Source organism: Lacerta agilis, chromosome 9 (assembly GCF_009819535.1).
Source record: "Lacerta agilis isolate rLacAgi1 chromosome 9, rLacAgi1.pri, whole genome shotgun sequence".
NCBI classification, from domain to species: domain Eukaryota; kingdom Metazoa; phylum Chordata; class Lepidosauria; order Squamata; family Lacertidae; genus Lacerta; species Lacerta agilis.
Window position 1 is genome coordinate 25606543 of NC_046320.1, and position 16730 is coordinate 25623272.

At 40.9% G+C, this 16730-nt stretch overlaps 1 protein-coding gene across 11 annotated transcripts in view; it reads right to left on the reverse strand.

The window, feature by feature from the left end:
* TENM3 (teneurin transmembrane protein 3) overlaps positions 1-16730 on the reverse strand; it is a 399040-nt gene that overhangs the window by 96133 nt on the left and 286177 nt on the right. For all 11 annotated transcript variants that reach the window (XM_033160981.1, XM_033160987.1, XM_033160989.1 and 8 more), the window contains one exon: positions 4637-4759. In XM_033160981.1, coding sequence (XP_033016872.1) covers positions 4637-4759 — 123 coding nt within the window. The remainder of the gene's footprint in view (positions 1-4636; positions 4760-16730) is intronic.

Genomic DNA, 16730 nt, shown 5'->3' on the forward strand with positions numbered 1-16730 from the left:
AAGATCAAACCTATCCATTCTCAAAGAAATCAGCCCTGAGTGCTCACTAGAAGGACAGATCCTGAAGTTGAGGCTCCAGTACTTTGGCCACCTCATGAGAAGAGAAGACTCCCTGGAAAAGACCCTGATGTTGGGAAAGATGGAGGGCACAAGGAGAAGGGGACGACAGAGGATGAGATGGTTGGACAGTGTTCTCGAAGCTACTAACATGAGTTTGGCCAAACTGCGAGAGGCAGTGAAGGATAGGCGTGCCTGGCGTGCTCTGGTCCATGGGGTCACGAAGAGTCGGACACGACTGAACGACTGAACAACAACAACAAAGTTTTCCCGTCATACAATGCAGAACATTCAGAGCAGAACTACAAGTTACAAAGAACAAAACTCTGCTGAAAATAGCAGCCCCATGCCAAATGCTCCTGATTCAACTTAACTCTAATATATAATGTCACTGCAATATGTATTTCCCTACTCCTGCCAGCCAACATAGAGCACTGAAACTGGGGAAATGCATGCTGCAACAGCATCAGAACATGAGAAAAGCTGAATTAAGCATTATGGAGAGTGAGCTTGCCCTTGTTGGTAACAGTCCTGTTTCCATTAAACATGCCGTTCTATCTCCCAGTTGCTAGGAAAAAAATGATGGCTGTAGTCAGCCATTTCCCCATACTTCTTACATACTCAGCTCAACTCATTTTATTTCGGCTTTAAGCCCATAAACATAACAACCAAAAACAGAAACAGAACATCACAGAATGGTTTACAATTACTAGTTCTTACATAACGTAGACCAGGCATTCTATGATTCTATTATTCACCCAGTAGCAGTTGGGCAACAGTTGACTTGGATATATTAGATCCCATCATGGTCAATATGTTTATGTCCAGCTATCAGCTGAGCCCTTTCAGCCTTATTCTCAACAGCTTTCTAGTCATCACACCACAGCCATGTGCCTCCCATTATGTAACCATACTTTCCACCACAGATGTGGCAGAACTGTCTCCTACCTCAAGACATCTAACTGACAGCAGTAATGGCTATTTCTGTAGGGTATGGGATGGTCATATCTGGCAAGCTCCCAGTGCCCTTCCCCACTCAGTAACCTGCATGCCTTTTATTGGGTGGGCCACAGCGTATACTTGTCATGGACCGGCTGGATGCAGAGGAGTGGTGGAAGGCACCAGCTGGGGAAACCCTAGAACATGCGGAGAAATGAAGAGGGAGGAACAATGAAAGAAAAGACAGTGGAGCCTTAGGCTGCTGGGGAAGAAAGCAGTGGGAAGGCGGGGACCTTCAGTCCTCACAACTGCCTCACTGGGGTAAGACCTACTGGGAAGGGTTGCTGTGATCACTAAGACTGAGCTATTTTTTTCTTTGAATAAAGAGTTAACTTCACTGGCATCAGGTGCTCTATTACTGACTTATGCCTGATTCCAGCTCCTGAATACTATTACTAGTATTGGAGCTGGAGCACAGAGCAAAGAATTAGGCAGCAGCAGCAGGGAGAGTATTTCCCCGACTGGGATGGACAATGCTCTGGCTGGCATCACTGATGTCGGGTGACTGCATGACTGGCCCATGGGACAATTTTTCTGCTGGTCTTAGAATCATAGAATCTTAAGGACCCCAAGGATCATCTAGTCCAACCCCCTGCAATGCAGGAATCTCAGCTAAAGCATCCATGCTAGATGGCCAACCAACCTTTGCTTAAAGACCTCCAAGGAAGGAGAGTCCACTACCTCCCGAGGGAGACTCTTCCACTGTCGAATAGTTCTTACTGTCAGAAAGTTTTTCCATGTGTTTAGTCAGAATTTCCTTTATTGTAACTTGAAGCCATTGGTTTGAGTCCTACCTTCCAGAGCAGGAGAAAACAAGCTTGCTCCATCTTCCCTTTAGATATTTATAGATGCCTATCATATTTCCTTTCAGTCTCTTCTTTTCCAGGCTAAACATACCTAGCTCCTTCAACCATTTCTCATAAGGCTTGGCTTCTAGACCCTTGATCATCACAGTTGCCCTCTTCTGTACATGCTCCAGGTTGTCAACATCCTTCTTAAATGGTGGCGCCCAGAACTGGACACAGTATCCTAGGTGTGGTCTGACCAGGGCAGAACAGAGTGGGACTATTACTTCCCTTTATCTGGACACTTTACTTCTGTTGATGCAGCCTAGAATAGTGTTAGCTTTATCTTTTGGCTGCTGCATCACACTGTTGACTCACGTTAAGCTTGTGGTCCACCAAGACCCCTAGATCCTTTTCAAATGTTCTGCTAGTAAGCCAGATGCCCCCTATATTTGTGCATCTGATTCTTCATGCCTAAGTGCAGTAACTTACATTTGTCCCTACTGAAATTCTTGTTAGCTTGCACCCAGTTCTCCAAATGCTAAGGTCATTTCAAATTTTGAGTCTGTCTTTTGCGGCATTAGCTACCTCTCCCAGTTTCATATCATCTGCAAATTTGATGAGCACCCCCTCAATTACTTCATCCAAGTCGTTTATAAAGATGTGGAACAACAATGGGACCAGGACAGAACCCTGTGGCACCTCACTTGTCACTTTTTCCAGGATGACGAGGAACCATTAATTGGGTTTGGTCTTGCTGGAGGACAATGAAACCCACCAATCAGTTATTGAGCCATGAGGGTGATTGAATGATTGGGGGGATGGGACAAATTTCTAAATGGTGGGGAAGAGAGGGAGATAATGCCACGAGCCTTTTCTCATATGGCATCGATGGGGGCAAAACATCTTTCCCTCCACCAGTTGTCTGTTGCTCAAAGGTCCACAACAATCTAAATGACAAAAATCCCAAAATGTAAAATCATTATACTTCCTTTCCCTTTCGCTGTAACTTGTAGCAGTGTCCCAGTATTGAATGTCATGAAATGTTAACTATCTTGTAGCAAAAACTAGTTATCTGAACAGAATGTACTAGAAATCATCAATTATAATGATCTGATTCTTTATCTTTTTTAATACCAATACATTAGCAGTTTCAAGAACACATCTCTTTCTTACTCTATTTGTCACATATTCCATGAAATTGTCAATAATGATAGTGAAAATGAAGTTTTATATAAAAGTTTGCATTCATTAGTCATAGCTGAAGAATGTGGCAGCCACAGCTGCTGCTATAGTGTATATATATTCATTAAATGCACAATAGATTCTCCCCTTGTTCTTTACTTTAAGTAGGAAGCCGCCCACATATGGATAGAGATAATGGATACCAAAGTACAAGGCACAGATTTGAGGCAAAAAGAAATGATAGGTGGGATAAAGGAGCATTCTTCTTAGGCAAGATGTCTAAAAAATGGCAGAAATGGGAAATTGAGTCATATCATTTCTATAATTTGGAACTGTGATGGGCAGAAAAGTGAACAGAAAAGGCATCTTCTATCTTCCTCCACAGTGACAGAGGTCACCTGTACACTGTGAATGGGAAAACAGATTTAAAGAAAATAGTGCAGTAAATACAGTATTCATCAACCATTTAAATAAGGTTTTCCATTTAAAAACTATTGATCTGTTAGCCAAAAGGGCATGGACTCTTTGAAGTTTTAGAGAAACTTAAAGGGCAACGTCAGGGAAAGTCAATAAAATATAATCCCTTTATGTGATTTGTGTTTTAAAAGCTCCTACAACAAAATTAATATAGTGTTTGACTTTTACATATTAGCTGGCAGAGGCAGATGCAATATGAAATCCTAATAGAACTTTCAAAAAAGATAAACACATTGCACATGATCTGGTAGATTTCAATAGGAGGGAATAATATATCTTCAATATAACACAAGGGAAGCCTTAAGCACTATCAAAGAAAGGCAAACAGGCCACACACAACAAACACATACAACAATTTAGCCATTCTGTTTTCTTTGTCGCCTATGTAATAATTTACAGTCCACAGATGCTCAAGAATTTTTTTCAGGGACTGGGTTTGCTCCCAGAATTGACTTTGTTGGGAGTTACCAGCCAGCAATCAGGTTGGCTGATTCAGGATACCTACCCAATGCCTATGCCAAAGCCATTTTACACGGGTAATCAATAAAGCAATAATGTTTCACTGTAAAGTTAATTCCATAACGCTTGCACATGTGCACAAGCTATTTCCAGTGCTCCTCCAAGCTGGAAGTGGGCAGTCGCGCAGCATAGTGCCTGTAAGGACGGGCGGCGGCAGCATGCGTTGCTGCGGGCTGGATAAACAAGTCCCTTGGGCCTTATCCGATGGTGGAGAAAGACTTGGGATGAATCTGAATCTGTTAAGAGCCCATATTAACACTGGCTTGGTGGCAGTGAAGGCAGCAAAGAGATTGCATAGTGTAGTGTCATCAAGTGGAACCATATTCCATGTAGTAAATCAGTTTTTACATTCTGGACCCCATAGTAAGTATGTGTACACCGTAGAAGACTGGCCTATGGAAGGTTACCAAATTTTAACTTCTTCACAGCTATTAAAGATGCAGAAGCCCTCAATCACATGCAACTTGGCAGTTCTCTGTTTTATTCCTTTTAAAATTGACACTGAAATTTCAATAGATGTGTGTGAGGGGGGGACAATTGTGAAATGAGAGAGAACCTTAATAACATTGATATATTTAAAAGGCAAGCTAAACAGAAGTAATATGCTCTCTTACCATTTTCACCAGAAGGCAATGACACAGTGTGTGTTGGCACAGTATCAGAATTCACTTTTCCATTTTCAAACGTGTCATTTTCAGTCTGCTGTAACTGCCAGTTGAGGCCAAACAGATGCATTGCTGGGGATGAAGAAAACATATCATTTAGTAATTCATGAGAGATAAGAAACAATCCACACTAAACCAGTAGTGAAGTTCGTCTTTTACAGAGAACATCTGAGTTTTGTATTTTTAAACATAGTAACAGACATGTTCGTTCACATAAGCATTTAATTTGTTCAGAATTTGTTTTTGGTTTAGGTAATACCATAATTACTTAATCCACTCCAAAGATGCAAAGCAGTTTTAGCAAGAATAAATAGTTCTGGTCACTAAACATAATGCAGGTCACCACCATGGCACAACTCTCATCACTTCTTACTACTGTATAGCATAATTCCCACATCACTCTCCATACTTCCCTTACCTTCCCAGAGCAACTCACTTCATCTTAAAACAAATTGTTTCCTGGAAGTGATTGAGACAGTGCCTTTACTCTCCAGATTACTAGTAGTTACCTGGAGATTCTTTCTGCATTGCCTCACTGAACTGCTTCTGAAGTAACAGCCTTGTTGATTTGACAAGGCGGATGGTTCTCTGACTGTTTTGCCATGCTGTGCTGTGGCAGTTTCACAGCGATGAAACATAGCAAGACAGGAAGCATTGCCTAATTATTATCCCAACCAGCCCCCGGTGAGCATTTTTGTTCTGTTTCAAGCAATCAAAGACATGTGCTTTTCAAGGGTGAGAAAGTTGTTGTGAAACTTTGTCTTCCTTTCAGCTCTATCCTAATTAATATCACTAGCCCGGTTGATGGCACTGGTAATAACTATGAACAATATACATAGATCAATTCTTTGTTTCCCACTTTTCTGTTGCTCTCATAACCAGAAAGTTGAAATTTTCTCTAAGGTACATAAAGAAGTGTTTGTTTCAGATCTTAGATTTTAAGATCTATTTCCTTTTCTACATCTTAATAATTCCTTATTCCCAATACCATTCTTCCTGTCTAAACATCATATCTGGAACACTGCCAGATTTACCCTTATTATGAATACCCTTCACATGAAACTACTTTTCATGACTTGCCTACTGCTTATGTTTTATTGTTGCCTTAGTTTACTATGAGTATGCAGAATCCCCAAGGCCAATGTACTGTCAGTTACACTGTCTCAATATCATGGTTTCAATAGGGGGAAAAACAAAGACCGATTCCCACTTGGTCATGTGTGTTCTAAATATTCATTACTTTGAATGTTCCAACTAGTCTGGATTAATACTTAGCAATGTCAATTACTGCGAATGTCAGAAATATGAAGCTGTGGATATAGTTTTTAACATTCTTCCAGTATATGTTGACAACTACCAGTGAATATTAACAATCACCGTTGAAGAGTTATCATCATTTGCTGATGAAGTCTGACAATCTCCAGGGTCTGATGTTTACAGTAGCATCTCCATCCACTCCTATATTTATTGCTTTAATTTCCGAGAGAAAAAATTAATTAAAATACCTTGCTTCCTTCACAGCTTGTGCCTGGGTCACTTTGTAAAAATGTAGTTTTCTGGCTATCTTTGTCTGTTATTCAAAGATGGTGCATATATACTCATCACACGCTTATTTTACTTCATTTGTTTTATAACTCTTGCCTCTGAAAGCTCATGCCATATTATGACAGTTAGCCTTTATGGTATTACAGTTTGTTTTTCTTTTTGCTGTTACAGTTAACATGATCACTCTTCTGGAATTTTAACATGTCATGATAATGTGTGGATTCAACTACTAGGGAAAAAAGGACTACAGAAGCTGAGGTGTTTGTTAGATATAACTAATGTAGTGTGCTTCAAATTTATCTTCTGAAAGCAAAAATGTACCCATCAAATCTAGCTGCACAATGAATGCAGTTCATACTCTCATGAAAACTCTCCTAGCCTTTGTAATACTGCACTCATATCTATTGTCATTGGATGGCTGAAAGCATAATATATTCTTGTGAGTGGATTAGATCAATTCATTAATTTGGAGTTTTATCAATGGAAGATCTAGCCTTGATTATATAGTTTCCATTTCTGTTTTCAAACTACAATCTACAAAAATATGTCAAGATGATGTTATGGATGAATTTTCCAAAAATTTGCTATTTATCAAAAAAAAAAAAAAGGTTAGAGAATATCTTAACAAATATTTTACATTTTTCATTTCACAGTTGTTCAGCAACAGTTAAAAGAGGAGTTTCTAGACTTGCTTTTAGTTCACCAAGCTGGCATATAAGGCACTTGTCTAAAAATTGCAATGGTTATTTCCCTTGTTACATTAACCTGGATAAAGTGTTAATCAGTGCCATTGCTTATGTACTCAGCATCCAGTCTCGATTGAAGGAGAGTGTTTTGGGAGGGATAGGGAAACAGCTTTTGTACATTTTCTGTCCACAATGCAGTAGTTATTCCCTACAGGTTCCTTTAAATACTTTCACCCTCCACAATGTTTGAACACATTCACCTTCTAATACACCAAACCTCAGTTTTGTAGATTTTATTTGAAGTGGCTATAGGAAAATAAAAGGGATATTGGAGAATGAATAAGAGAAAAACATCTACAAGGCAAGTCCATGCATTTTTCCATTGGATTTGTCATAGCTGTTAAATACTTAATATTGTTTTGAAGGATAAGGAAACAAGTGCAAAGGAACACCTCTTCAAAGTTCTTTAGGAACATGTCACCTCTGTGAAAAGTACAACTGTACTTACATGAAGCGTAGTTTTCTATTTTCTATTCCTAATGAAAGGTCAGCAGATTGTGTTGATTGCTCTGTCCATGGCTGAAGGCAGGCAGCAACATTTTGGGATGTAGGGCTCCCAGGATTCAGTTTGCAAACTCATCAAGCTTGAGCTAAAGGCAGGAGTTAAGAAGGAAAAAAGAGAGCCTACATCCCATAAATAAAGGAAGGAGAAATGGAGCCACTGCAGCTAACCTCAAGGGTGGGGCTCTGCTAACCTTTCATTGGGATTGGGAAACTACGCTTCAGGTAGGTACAAGCATATTTCCCCCCCATTCCTGCAATGAAAGGTCAGCAGATTGAGACATACCAGAGCTATCCCAATCTGGTTGGCTGGGTGAGAGTAAGTGCCAAAGAAAAGGGTAGTTTCCATTCCCAATCTCTGCTCCAAAACTGGAAGTAGAAAAAAAAACAGCTCATGCTGTGCAGGTGATCCTTCCTGCTGTTCCCACTAGCCTACTCTGGGCTTCTCCAGCAGATCCATGACGAAAAGGATCCTGGCTTCCTTTGTCGAGGCAAGTAGAGAAGGTAGGCTAAAGATGGGGTGTTTTCATATATATATTAGTGGGAAGGCAGATGAGGTATTTCTAAGAGGGGCAGTAAAGGGCTTCTGTAGAGACGGAAGGAATAAGTCAGGAGAGAAGAAGTTGGGAGCAGAAAGTGATCTGGCTACACTCAATGAAGGCAGTTACAAAATAGAGACTTGGGAGTCCCCAAACGTTGTTTCCTGCCTTAGACCGTGGGTGGAGCAATTAACACAATCTGCTAACCTTTAATTGCATGAATGGGAAAACCTCTATGGAGGATAGTGCATTTACAATGTTACATATCTCTTTCACATATACAGTCCTATCAAATTAGCATTCTCATTGTGCCTTGTACCCTGTAAGACTGGAAAGGTTTGATATCCCCTTGAATCATAAATCAGAAGAAAAAAAGTTCATTGTTTTAAATTTATATTTTAAATTTATAATTGGTTTAAAGTGAAAAGTGAATGATGAATGAAGATCATGACAGAGTTCATTTTAAATAGTTAAATGTGAAATTCAAGAGGTGCAATCCACAATGGCTGATTAACAGATGTGGTGGGATTAAATTGTGTGTGAATCTGCCTATCAAACTCATCTCATGCATACAGACTATTGGTTTGTATCTATGTGCCCTACCAATTATAGCCTTCTTTTTTAAGACATGTCCAGTTCAAATCCAGTTTAAAGAGTTACAGTAAGCAAAAATTATGGCTAGAAAATTGCCACTTCTACAACACACTGAGCATGCACACAGTTCACTTGGTCATAGCCTTCTCCCCTAGAGTGAGATATCTATTTCTATTTAAATTTTACATTTGCATCTATACATATAAATTAGCATGTGTGAATCTGTGATTTATTTTGACCTCTTTTTGGTGGTGCACTTCCTTCTTCTGCAATAGTGGCTAATCTAGGACTACTCAGCACAGTCTAGGTCAGGGGTTCCCAAACTAAGGCCCGGGGGCCAGATGCAGCCCAACCGCCTTCTATATGCGGCCCGCGGACGGTCCAGGAATCAGCATGTTTTTACATGAGTGGAATGTGTCCTTTTATTTAAAATGCATCTCTGGGTTAGTTGTGGGGCCTACCTGGTGTTTTTACATGAGTAGAATGTGTGCTTTTATTTAAAATGCAGCTCTGGGTTATTTGTGGGGCATAGGAATTCGTTCATTTCCCCCCAAAAAATATAGTCCGGCCCCCCACAAGGTCTGAGGGACCAGCCCCCTGCTGAAAACGTTTGCTGACCCCTGGTCTAGGTCTATTCAGCTAAATATTGAATGGTGTTGTGAAACCTAAATGAATGTAGTGGTTTGTTTCCAACACTAATCATTCATTTTTTAAATATATGGTGCGTAAACATATTTTTTTGCATCCTCTTAGTTTGCTATGCAGTGTCATAAAAATATCTACTACCTACTTTGCATTTTGTTATTTTGCAATGTGGTGTCATAAAAATATCTATACTTCCTTGAACTGTACAGAAAACAAAACTGCAGACCAACCTATCTGCAAAAATGCTCACTGAGCTTGTATTCATACACAAATTTTCACATGGGGTTGTTAAGCCATTTGCTATGTGTGATACTATTTCATAGCAGTAAAGCAAAATAATTATCTTGCTTGCTTAGTTTTAATATCAAAGGGAATCCCAATGTTTTACATCCAAGCATTCAAAATGCAAATGCTCATGTAAGCTTTATCATCATAACACACTATAACTTACCATCACTGGCAGAGGAGTGCGGGGGGAGTGCACTGCCCCTGGTAGCGTGATCCCGGTGGGGTGCCATCGCTGCTGCCCCCCTGCGCTGGGCACCCCCCCCCGCAGGCAGCATGCCACGCCCCCAGGACGCATGCCACACCCCCGGGACACGTGCCAGCCCTACCCCCACCTGCTCTCCACCCCTCTGTGCCGGAGCATGAATCTCAGCCACTGCCTACCATTATATAAATCTACAATGGAGACTACAGATATCTTTGGGATTTAACTATATATTTCTAGTGGGAAAAATATTTGCAGGTGTGAGACTACTGTAAATTGTCAAAGCAATATGAGTAACAATCATAAGGTAGGTTATATGGTTTGCACTATGCTGTTCTGCAAGACATATATAGGCAAGTCATAGTTAATCATCTATTAAGCAAGACAACTTCAACCCTGAATGCACAGCCTGGCATTCTGAACTTTGTACATACCAAATACATATGGTTGCTCCTAAATTGTTTTCATTCATTTTTAAATAACTTGCTAATTGCATAGGCACACTAACAATGTAAATCAATGACTATGAAGTATTAGTTTCCATCTCTGTGGTATAAATGTCTTAGCTGGGCATAGCTACCAGTGGATGAAACAGAAACACAGATTATTGTACCAATGCAGGGATAGTAAACTCTATGATGGACTGTGCTCATCTACCAGATCCAATAGTGACTGCAGTTAGAGTTAAATTGTTTAGTGCTTCCTATTTCTATGGCATCCCCTCCCTCTTCTTCCCCCATCACCACCCTAACCCTAACCTATTTTAAGGTGTCAGGCATTTAAAAAAAAAAATCACCAGACTTCTGGCCCTTCATTTGGAGGGTATTAGGTACTTGTGGCCTCTTTCTTCCTTATCCTTTAGTTGGGTGGGTTAGACCTGTCTCTCTCTATATTTTATGGACAAGTTTTCAGGTTTTCATTTGGTTTTCATTTTTCAACTTGGTTTTAAAGTTTACATCATTTTGTGAGTTGATTTTGTGAGTTGATTCTCATGAAAAACTGAAATAATAATAATAATAATAATAATAATATCATAATAATACTTAAATAATCAATGATCACTTAACATATATACATTATCAAACATAATCTGTGGTGGCAATCTGGTAATCATGGTGTAGCAGAGGGGAAAGCACAGTTCTGCAACAATTTTCAGAGCTGGGGTGATGAAGTCAACCGCAAGAGGACCAGAGTAATGATGGGTCTTTCTGGCTCTGACAAGTCAATAAGGTGCTAATGAAGCTTTCAAGTTTGTGACAGATTATCACAGAGGAAGTCAGAGAATGAGGTAAACAATCAAGCGGAGGAATGGCAATGAATGAGAAGCGCATAGGGGGGGAAATCCAAATATCAAATGTCATTATAGACAACAGGTTGCCAATTAAGAACAGGATTCTGACTAGTTTCCACCAGTACAATTCCTGAGCAGCAGCTCTCTGTAATCACCCTTGGCACCAGGCTGCCAGCCACATTTTCAACTTTACAACCTCCAGAGACTTTTTGAATACTGTAATAAAAGGTATCTTCTAGCAAACTTAAGTGGTAAATGCTTTCAGGTTGTAGCCAAAACAGGGTCATTGAGAAATTAAGATGAAGTCAGCAGGCTCAGAAGATCCAGAAGTTCTGCAGAAGCACCACAAAATCTTTAGGCGAAACAGTATGAGGGAACCTAAACAACAATTCCAAAACAGCCCAAGGAGGACAAAGTATGCTGAGTGACTACAGAGTATTTGCTGCAAATGGAAAAGTGGGGTGGTGAATAGAGTATTCTGGAAGATGGCATGGCTAGCTGGTAGGCAACGTGAACAGAAACACTCGATATTTTACTTCAATTATATCTGAATTCAATTATACAGTGGTACCTCGGGTTACGTACCTGATCCGTTCCGGGGTGCCGTTCGCACCCCGACAAGTACATAACCCAAGCGTCCATTTTGCGCATGTGCAAAGCGCGATATCGCACTTCTGCACATGCACAGAAGCATCCGCACTGCGAAATTCACTTCCGGGTTTGTGGGGTTCGTAACCCGAAAAAACGCAACGCGAAGCGGATGTAACCCAAGGTATCACTGTATTCTTCATCATCACTTATAGCACTCATATTAACACCATAATCTCCTTTAGTTAGAAGGCTGGACTAGTACTCTACAAAGGTTTATGGTATACAAACTAGGCAATGTATACAGACTAACATAAATAACAAGATTTAAGTTTAAATCAGGGGAACCAGTCGCAAACCAGAAGTTTTACTATAACTCTCACCGTCCCTGGACATTCAACATGCTGGCTAGGGTTGCAGGCTCCCAATCCTTCCTTTAAACAATGAGCTCTTCAAGATACTGGAACAACAATTTTTACTGTGTATTAAGCCATACAAGTAAAGACGCGGGTGGCGCTGTGGTCTAAACCACAGAGCCTAGGGCTTGCCAATCAGAAGGTTGGCGGTTCGAATCCCCGCGACAGGGTGAGCTCCCGTTGCTCAGTCCCTGCTCCTGCCAACCTAGCAGCTCGAAAACATGCCAGTGCAAGTAGAAAAATAGGTACCACTCCGGCGGGAAGGTAAACAGTGTTTCCGTGCACTGCTCTGGTTTGCCAGAAGGTGCTTAGTCATGCTGGCCACATGAAGCTGTCTGCGGACAAACGCCAGCTCCCTCGGCCTATAGAACGAGATGAGCGCCGCAACCCTAGAGTTGTCCGCAACTGGACCTAATGGTCAGGGGTACCTTTACCTTTACTTAATCCATACAAGCATATGTTATGTCATATTTTAAATTTAAGAAAAGATTGGATGCCTAGATTTTAAGTCACAAGTAAACAGAAAAGTAAACAGGGAAAGGTGCTCAAAATGAAAGTGTAGAAAGTAAAAAACAAAACACAGAAAGACATAAGAGTTGAGCTAACAAAAAGAACTGTGCTAATAGCATGCTAAAATATGAAATGAATTAATGATGCTCCACAGACTTTATACTACTCTTATCTCTCTAAGGAAACTTTCTACTCGTGAAATATCTAGATAATTATTCATCTCTCTTCTAGATGATAAGGCATAAAAGATAAGATGGTCAGCCTTTCCAGGGGTGGGGGTCACTATATACCTATATCTATGTTCCGTTAGGATTTTAGGGGTGGCTTGCTCAAAATTTAATTTGGTATTATCAAAAATGCAGTTTCAGTTTGCCTTACTGCACAAACCCAGAAAATAAAATGCAGCAGTATGATTTGCAAAACAACTTTGTGATAAACCTTCAGTTGAAAATGAGCCTATTTCAAGGTGGAGGTTGGTGATGATTGGTGAACCATTATATCTTAAATTCCTTGATATCTTATCATGTTGCTTTTATCCTTCTGACTGCCAATTAAGGTATCTTGCTTTATCTCTTTTTGTACAGGCTGGTTGCCCCATTGAGTATTTTCTTTTTAGTGCCACTGACAATAACAACATGCGACACTTGCAACACCAATCAAATATTAATAGTGTGCAGTGCTGAAATTGTAAATATTGTATTATGCTTTGCGCTTTGTATGAGGCAGAAGGCATTTCCATGATAACTATTTCTCAAAATATTACTGGGGGTGATTGCCTATGACAGTAGAAAAACTATCTGGGATTGATCTCCTATTACTTAGGTCCACCAAACCCAAGAATACAGCATTTCTAAAAAAAGAGGTTACCTTCAGAATTTTTATTAAAACTGTATTATATATATATATATACCCTTTCCTTCTTTAAAAAGAGTTCGAGAGACACATTTTGATCCAGCTGAGACAGATGAAGGTGTCCTGTTGTGCTGCTGCAAATGCACCATGGTGTTTCTTCTTTCTGTGCTCCTTCCAGAGGTCATTTCTCCTCTGATCACTGCTATGGATGCACAATCTGACTGTCTGTCTTCAGGCACTGTGGTTGTCTTCAAAGGATTCCCACATGGCAAGATTGATGTTGCCAGGCTTCTCGTCACATTTGCAAACATCCTTGTAACACAGAGTTGGTCTGCCAAAGGCCTAGTGCCTGAAGCCAGCTCCTTGTAGAGCATGTCCTCGGGGATCCTGCCATCTTCTGTTCTGTGGACATGACCAAGCCAGACCTCACTGAGATAGGATTGCAAACATGCTGGGAATGTGGGCTTGGGAAAGCACATCTTTGTTTGAGATTTTATTCTGCCGTGTGATGCCCAAAATCTTCCTGACAATGCGCATGTATTAAGCATTAAGGTGTAGCTTCTGGCAGGTGTAAATTGCTCATGACTCACTTCCATAAAGCTGTGTATCTGAAGAAGTGTGCATGCACACAAAAGCTCATACCAATAACAAACTTAGTTGGTCTCTAAGGTGCTACTGGACGGATATTTTTTGTTTTGTTTCGACTACGGCACACCAACACGGCTACCTACCTGTAACTAGTTCCATAAAGCAGTGTGCTCAACATGCAAGCCTGGTATATCTGGAGGGCACCCAATTGGTTGCTTCTGGATTACACCAACAAGTCCAGGCAACCAGTAGAATAAAAGCCACAAAGTAGACAAGTGAAACACCCATATAATGGTGTACCCAGTGGTGAACTTACAGGCTGCCATCAATTTCTACCTAGGGTTAGAATATGTCTGGAATCTCCTGGACATACCTGGAATACTGTGGTCGGCAGCAGGGTCCTAGCAGAAATCTGAAAATCCGGACAAATCATTTTTCCAGACATATCGTTGATTGCTTTTCAAAAACGGCAAAACTAAAAAAGCTGAACAACTTTTGTGTCCAGATTTTCACTTTTTGAAATATGGCAACCCTATTTCTACCACACTTTAAAAATCTGATATTTGGGAGTATTTTTGCCATAATTTTGCTGCCACTGCCCATAGTTCAGGTGAGAGTTTGTTGCACCCCCTTTGGGAGAATGAATTGTGATGCTGAGGCACCTGAAGTGATAAGGGATACAGGGGGCTTTAAAAGGGTGGCATTGCCTTCCCTGTCCTTATTGTTTCCTGCGTGGCAGCCCACCCAATGTCTTGCTCCCCCATAATTTAAAGTATAGGATTTAGCAGTTGCCATTTCTGGGACCAAGTAATATCCCCACAATCGGCAAAACAAATCTCATTTCTTATTTGCCTGATTCATGTTATAGCAGTCACAGGGTGGGATGGGGAGATATGGTAATTTGGTTGGTTTGGTGCAACACTCAGTATGACACAGCTAGCAAGTGCACTATAGTCAGGAAGAGAGTTAAATAGAGGCTACCTTAGTTATCTGACTTCTGACAGCTGACCAACAGGAAGTGTTATGGAAGGGGAATTAGTTTGTTTGAACACATCTACTTTTTAACACATGCTTTTTAACATCTACATGAAGCCACTGGGAGAGATCATCAGGAGGTTTGGGCTGGGTGTCCATCAATATGCAGATGATACCCAGCTCTACCTCTCTTTTGAATCGAAACCAATGAAGGCAGTGAAGGTCCTGTGTGAGTGCCTGGAGGCGGTTGGAGGATGGATGGCGGCTAATGGATTGAGGTTGAATCCTGACAAGACAGAAGTACTTTCTTGGGGGGACAGGGGGTGGGCTGGTGTGGAGGACTCCCTGGTCCTGAATGGGGTAACTGCGCCCCTGAAGGACCAGGTGCGCAGCCTGGGAGTCATTTTGGACTCACAGCTGTCCATGGAGGCACAGGTCAACTCTGTATCCAGGGCAGCTGTCTACCAGCTCTATCTGGTACGCAGGCTGAGACCCTACCTGCCCGTGGATTGTCTTGCCAGAGTGGTGCATGCTCTAGTTATCTCCCGCTTGGACTACCGCAATGTGCTCTACGTGGGGCTACCTTTGAAGATGACCCGGAAACTACAATTAATCCAGAATGCGGCAGCTAGACTGGTGACTGGGGGCGGCCGCCGAGACCATATAGCACCGGTCTTGAAAGACCTACATTGACTCCTAGGATGTTTCCAAGCACAATTCAAAGTGTTGTTATTGATCTTTAAAGCCCTAAACAGCCTCGTCCCAGTATATCCAAAGGAGCATCTCCATCCCTATCGTTCTGCCCGGACACTGAGGTCCAGCGCTGAGGGCTTTCTGGCGGTTCCCTCAGTATGGGAAGCAAAGCTACAGGGAACCAGGCAGAGGGCCTTCTCTGTAGTGGCGCCCGCCCTTTGGAACGCCCTCCCATCAGATGTCAAAGAGATAAACAACTACCTGACATTTAGAAGACATCTGCAGGCAGCCCTGTTTATTTGTGGCATTTCAATGTATTTTAAATATTTGTTGGAAGCTGCCCAGAGTGGCCGGGGAAACCCAGCCAGATAGGCGGGTTACAAAATTATTATTATTATTATTATTATTATTATTATTATTATTATTATCCAGGCATGATGCAATGGGTTAATGATAGCACATTTTTATGCTCACTGCAGATATCTTTAAGGTAAGTGGATGAGTGGGCAAGCACAAAAAGTCATATTTATGCTCATTGTTGATCTTGTTAAGTTAATGCATTTTTTGCCCTTTACCTCATTTGTCTTGCATCTTCATTTTTGGGGAAGAGGGATAACCCTTTACAAACTATAAATCAAACAGCTGAAAATAACATGCTGGCAGCCATCACCATAAGAAGTGTCAATGATACTCATCACAGCTGTATTTCTCATTGGCTTGCTGCCTGCAGTACATGGTCCTTGTGATTACTGTGTCATAGTAAAACACCCTTTGAATAAAGATTTAAATGTCACGATATTTAATGTACTGCAATACAAATTATGATTTTGCTATGATATGTTTCAGTTGTGTCACTCCTCAGATCAGATCAAGATGGATGGGTTTACTCAAGGGTTCACAGAAGCAATAGTAAGGCATGGTCTCATGCACCAATGAGTTGCTTAATCTAATCAAGCAAGATTTATGATGCTCACACACACACACACACACACACACATTATAGATAGATAGATATAGATATATAGAGATATATATGATGTATATAAATGACAAAATGCATTTTACATTGC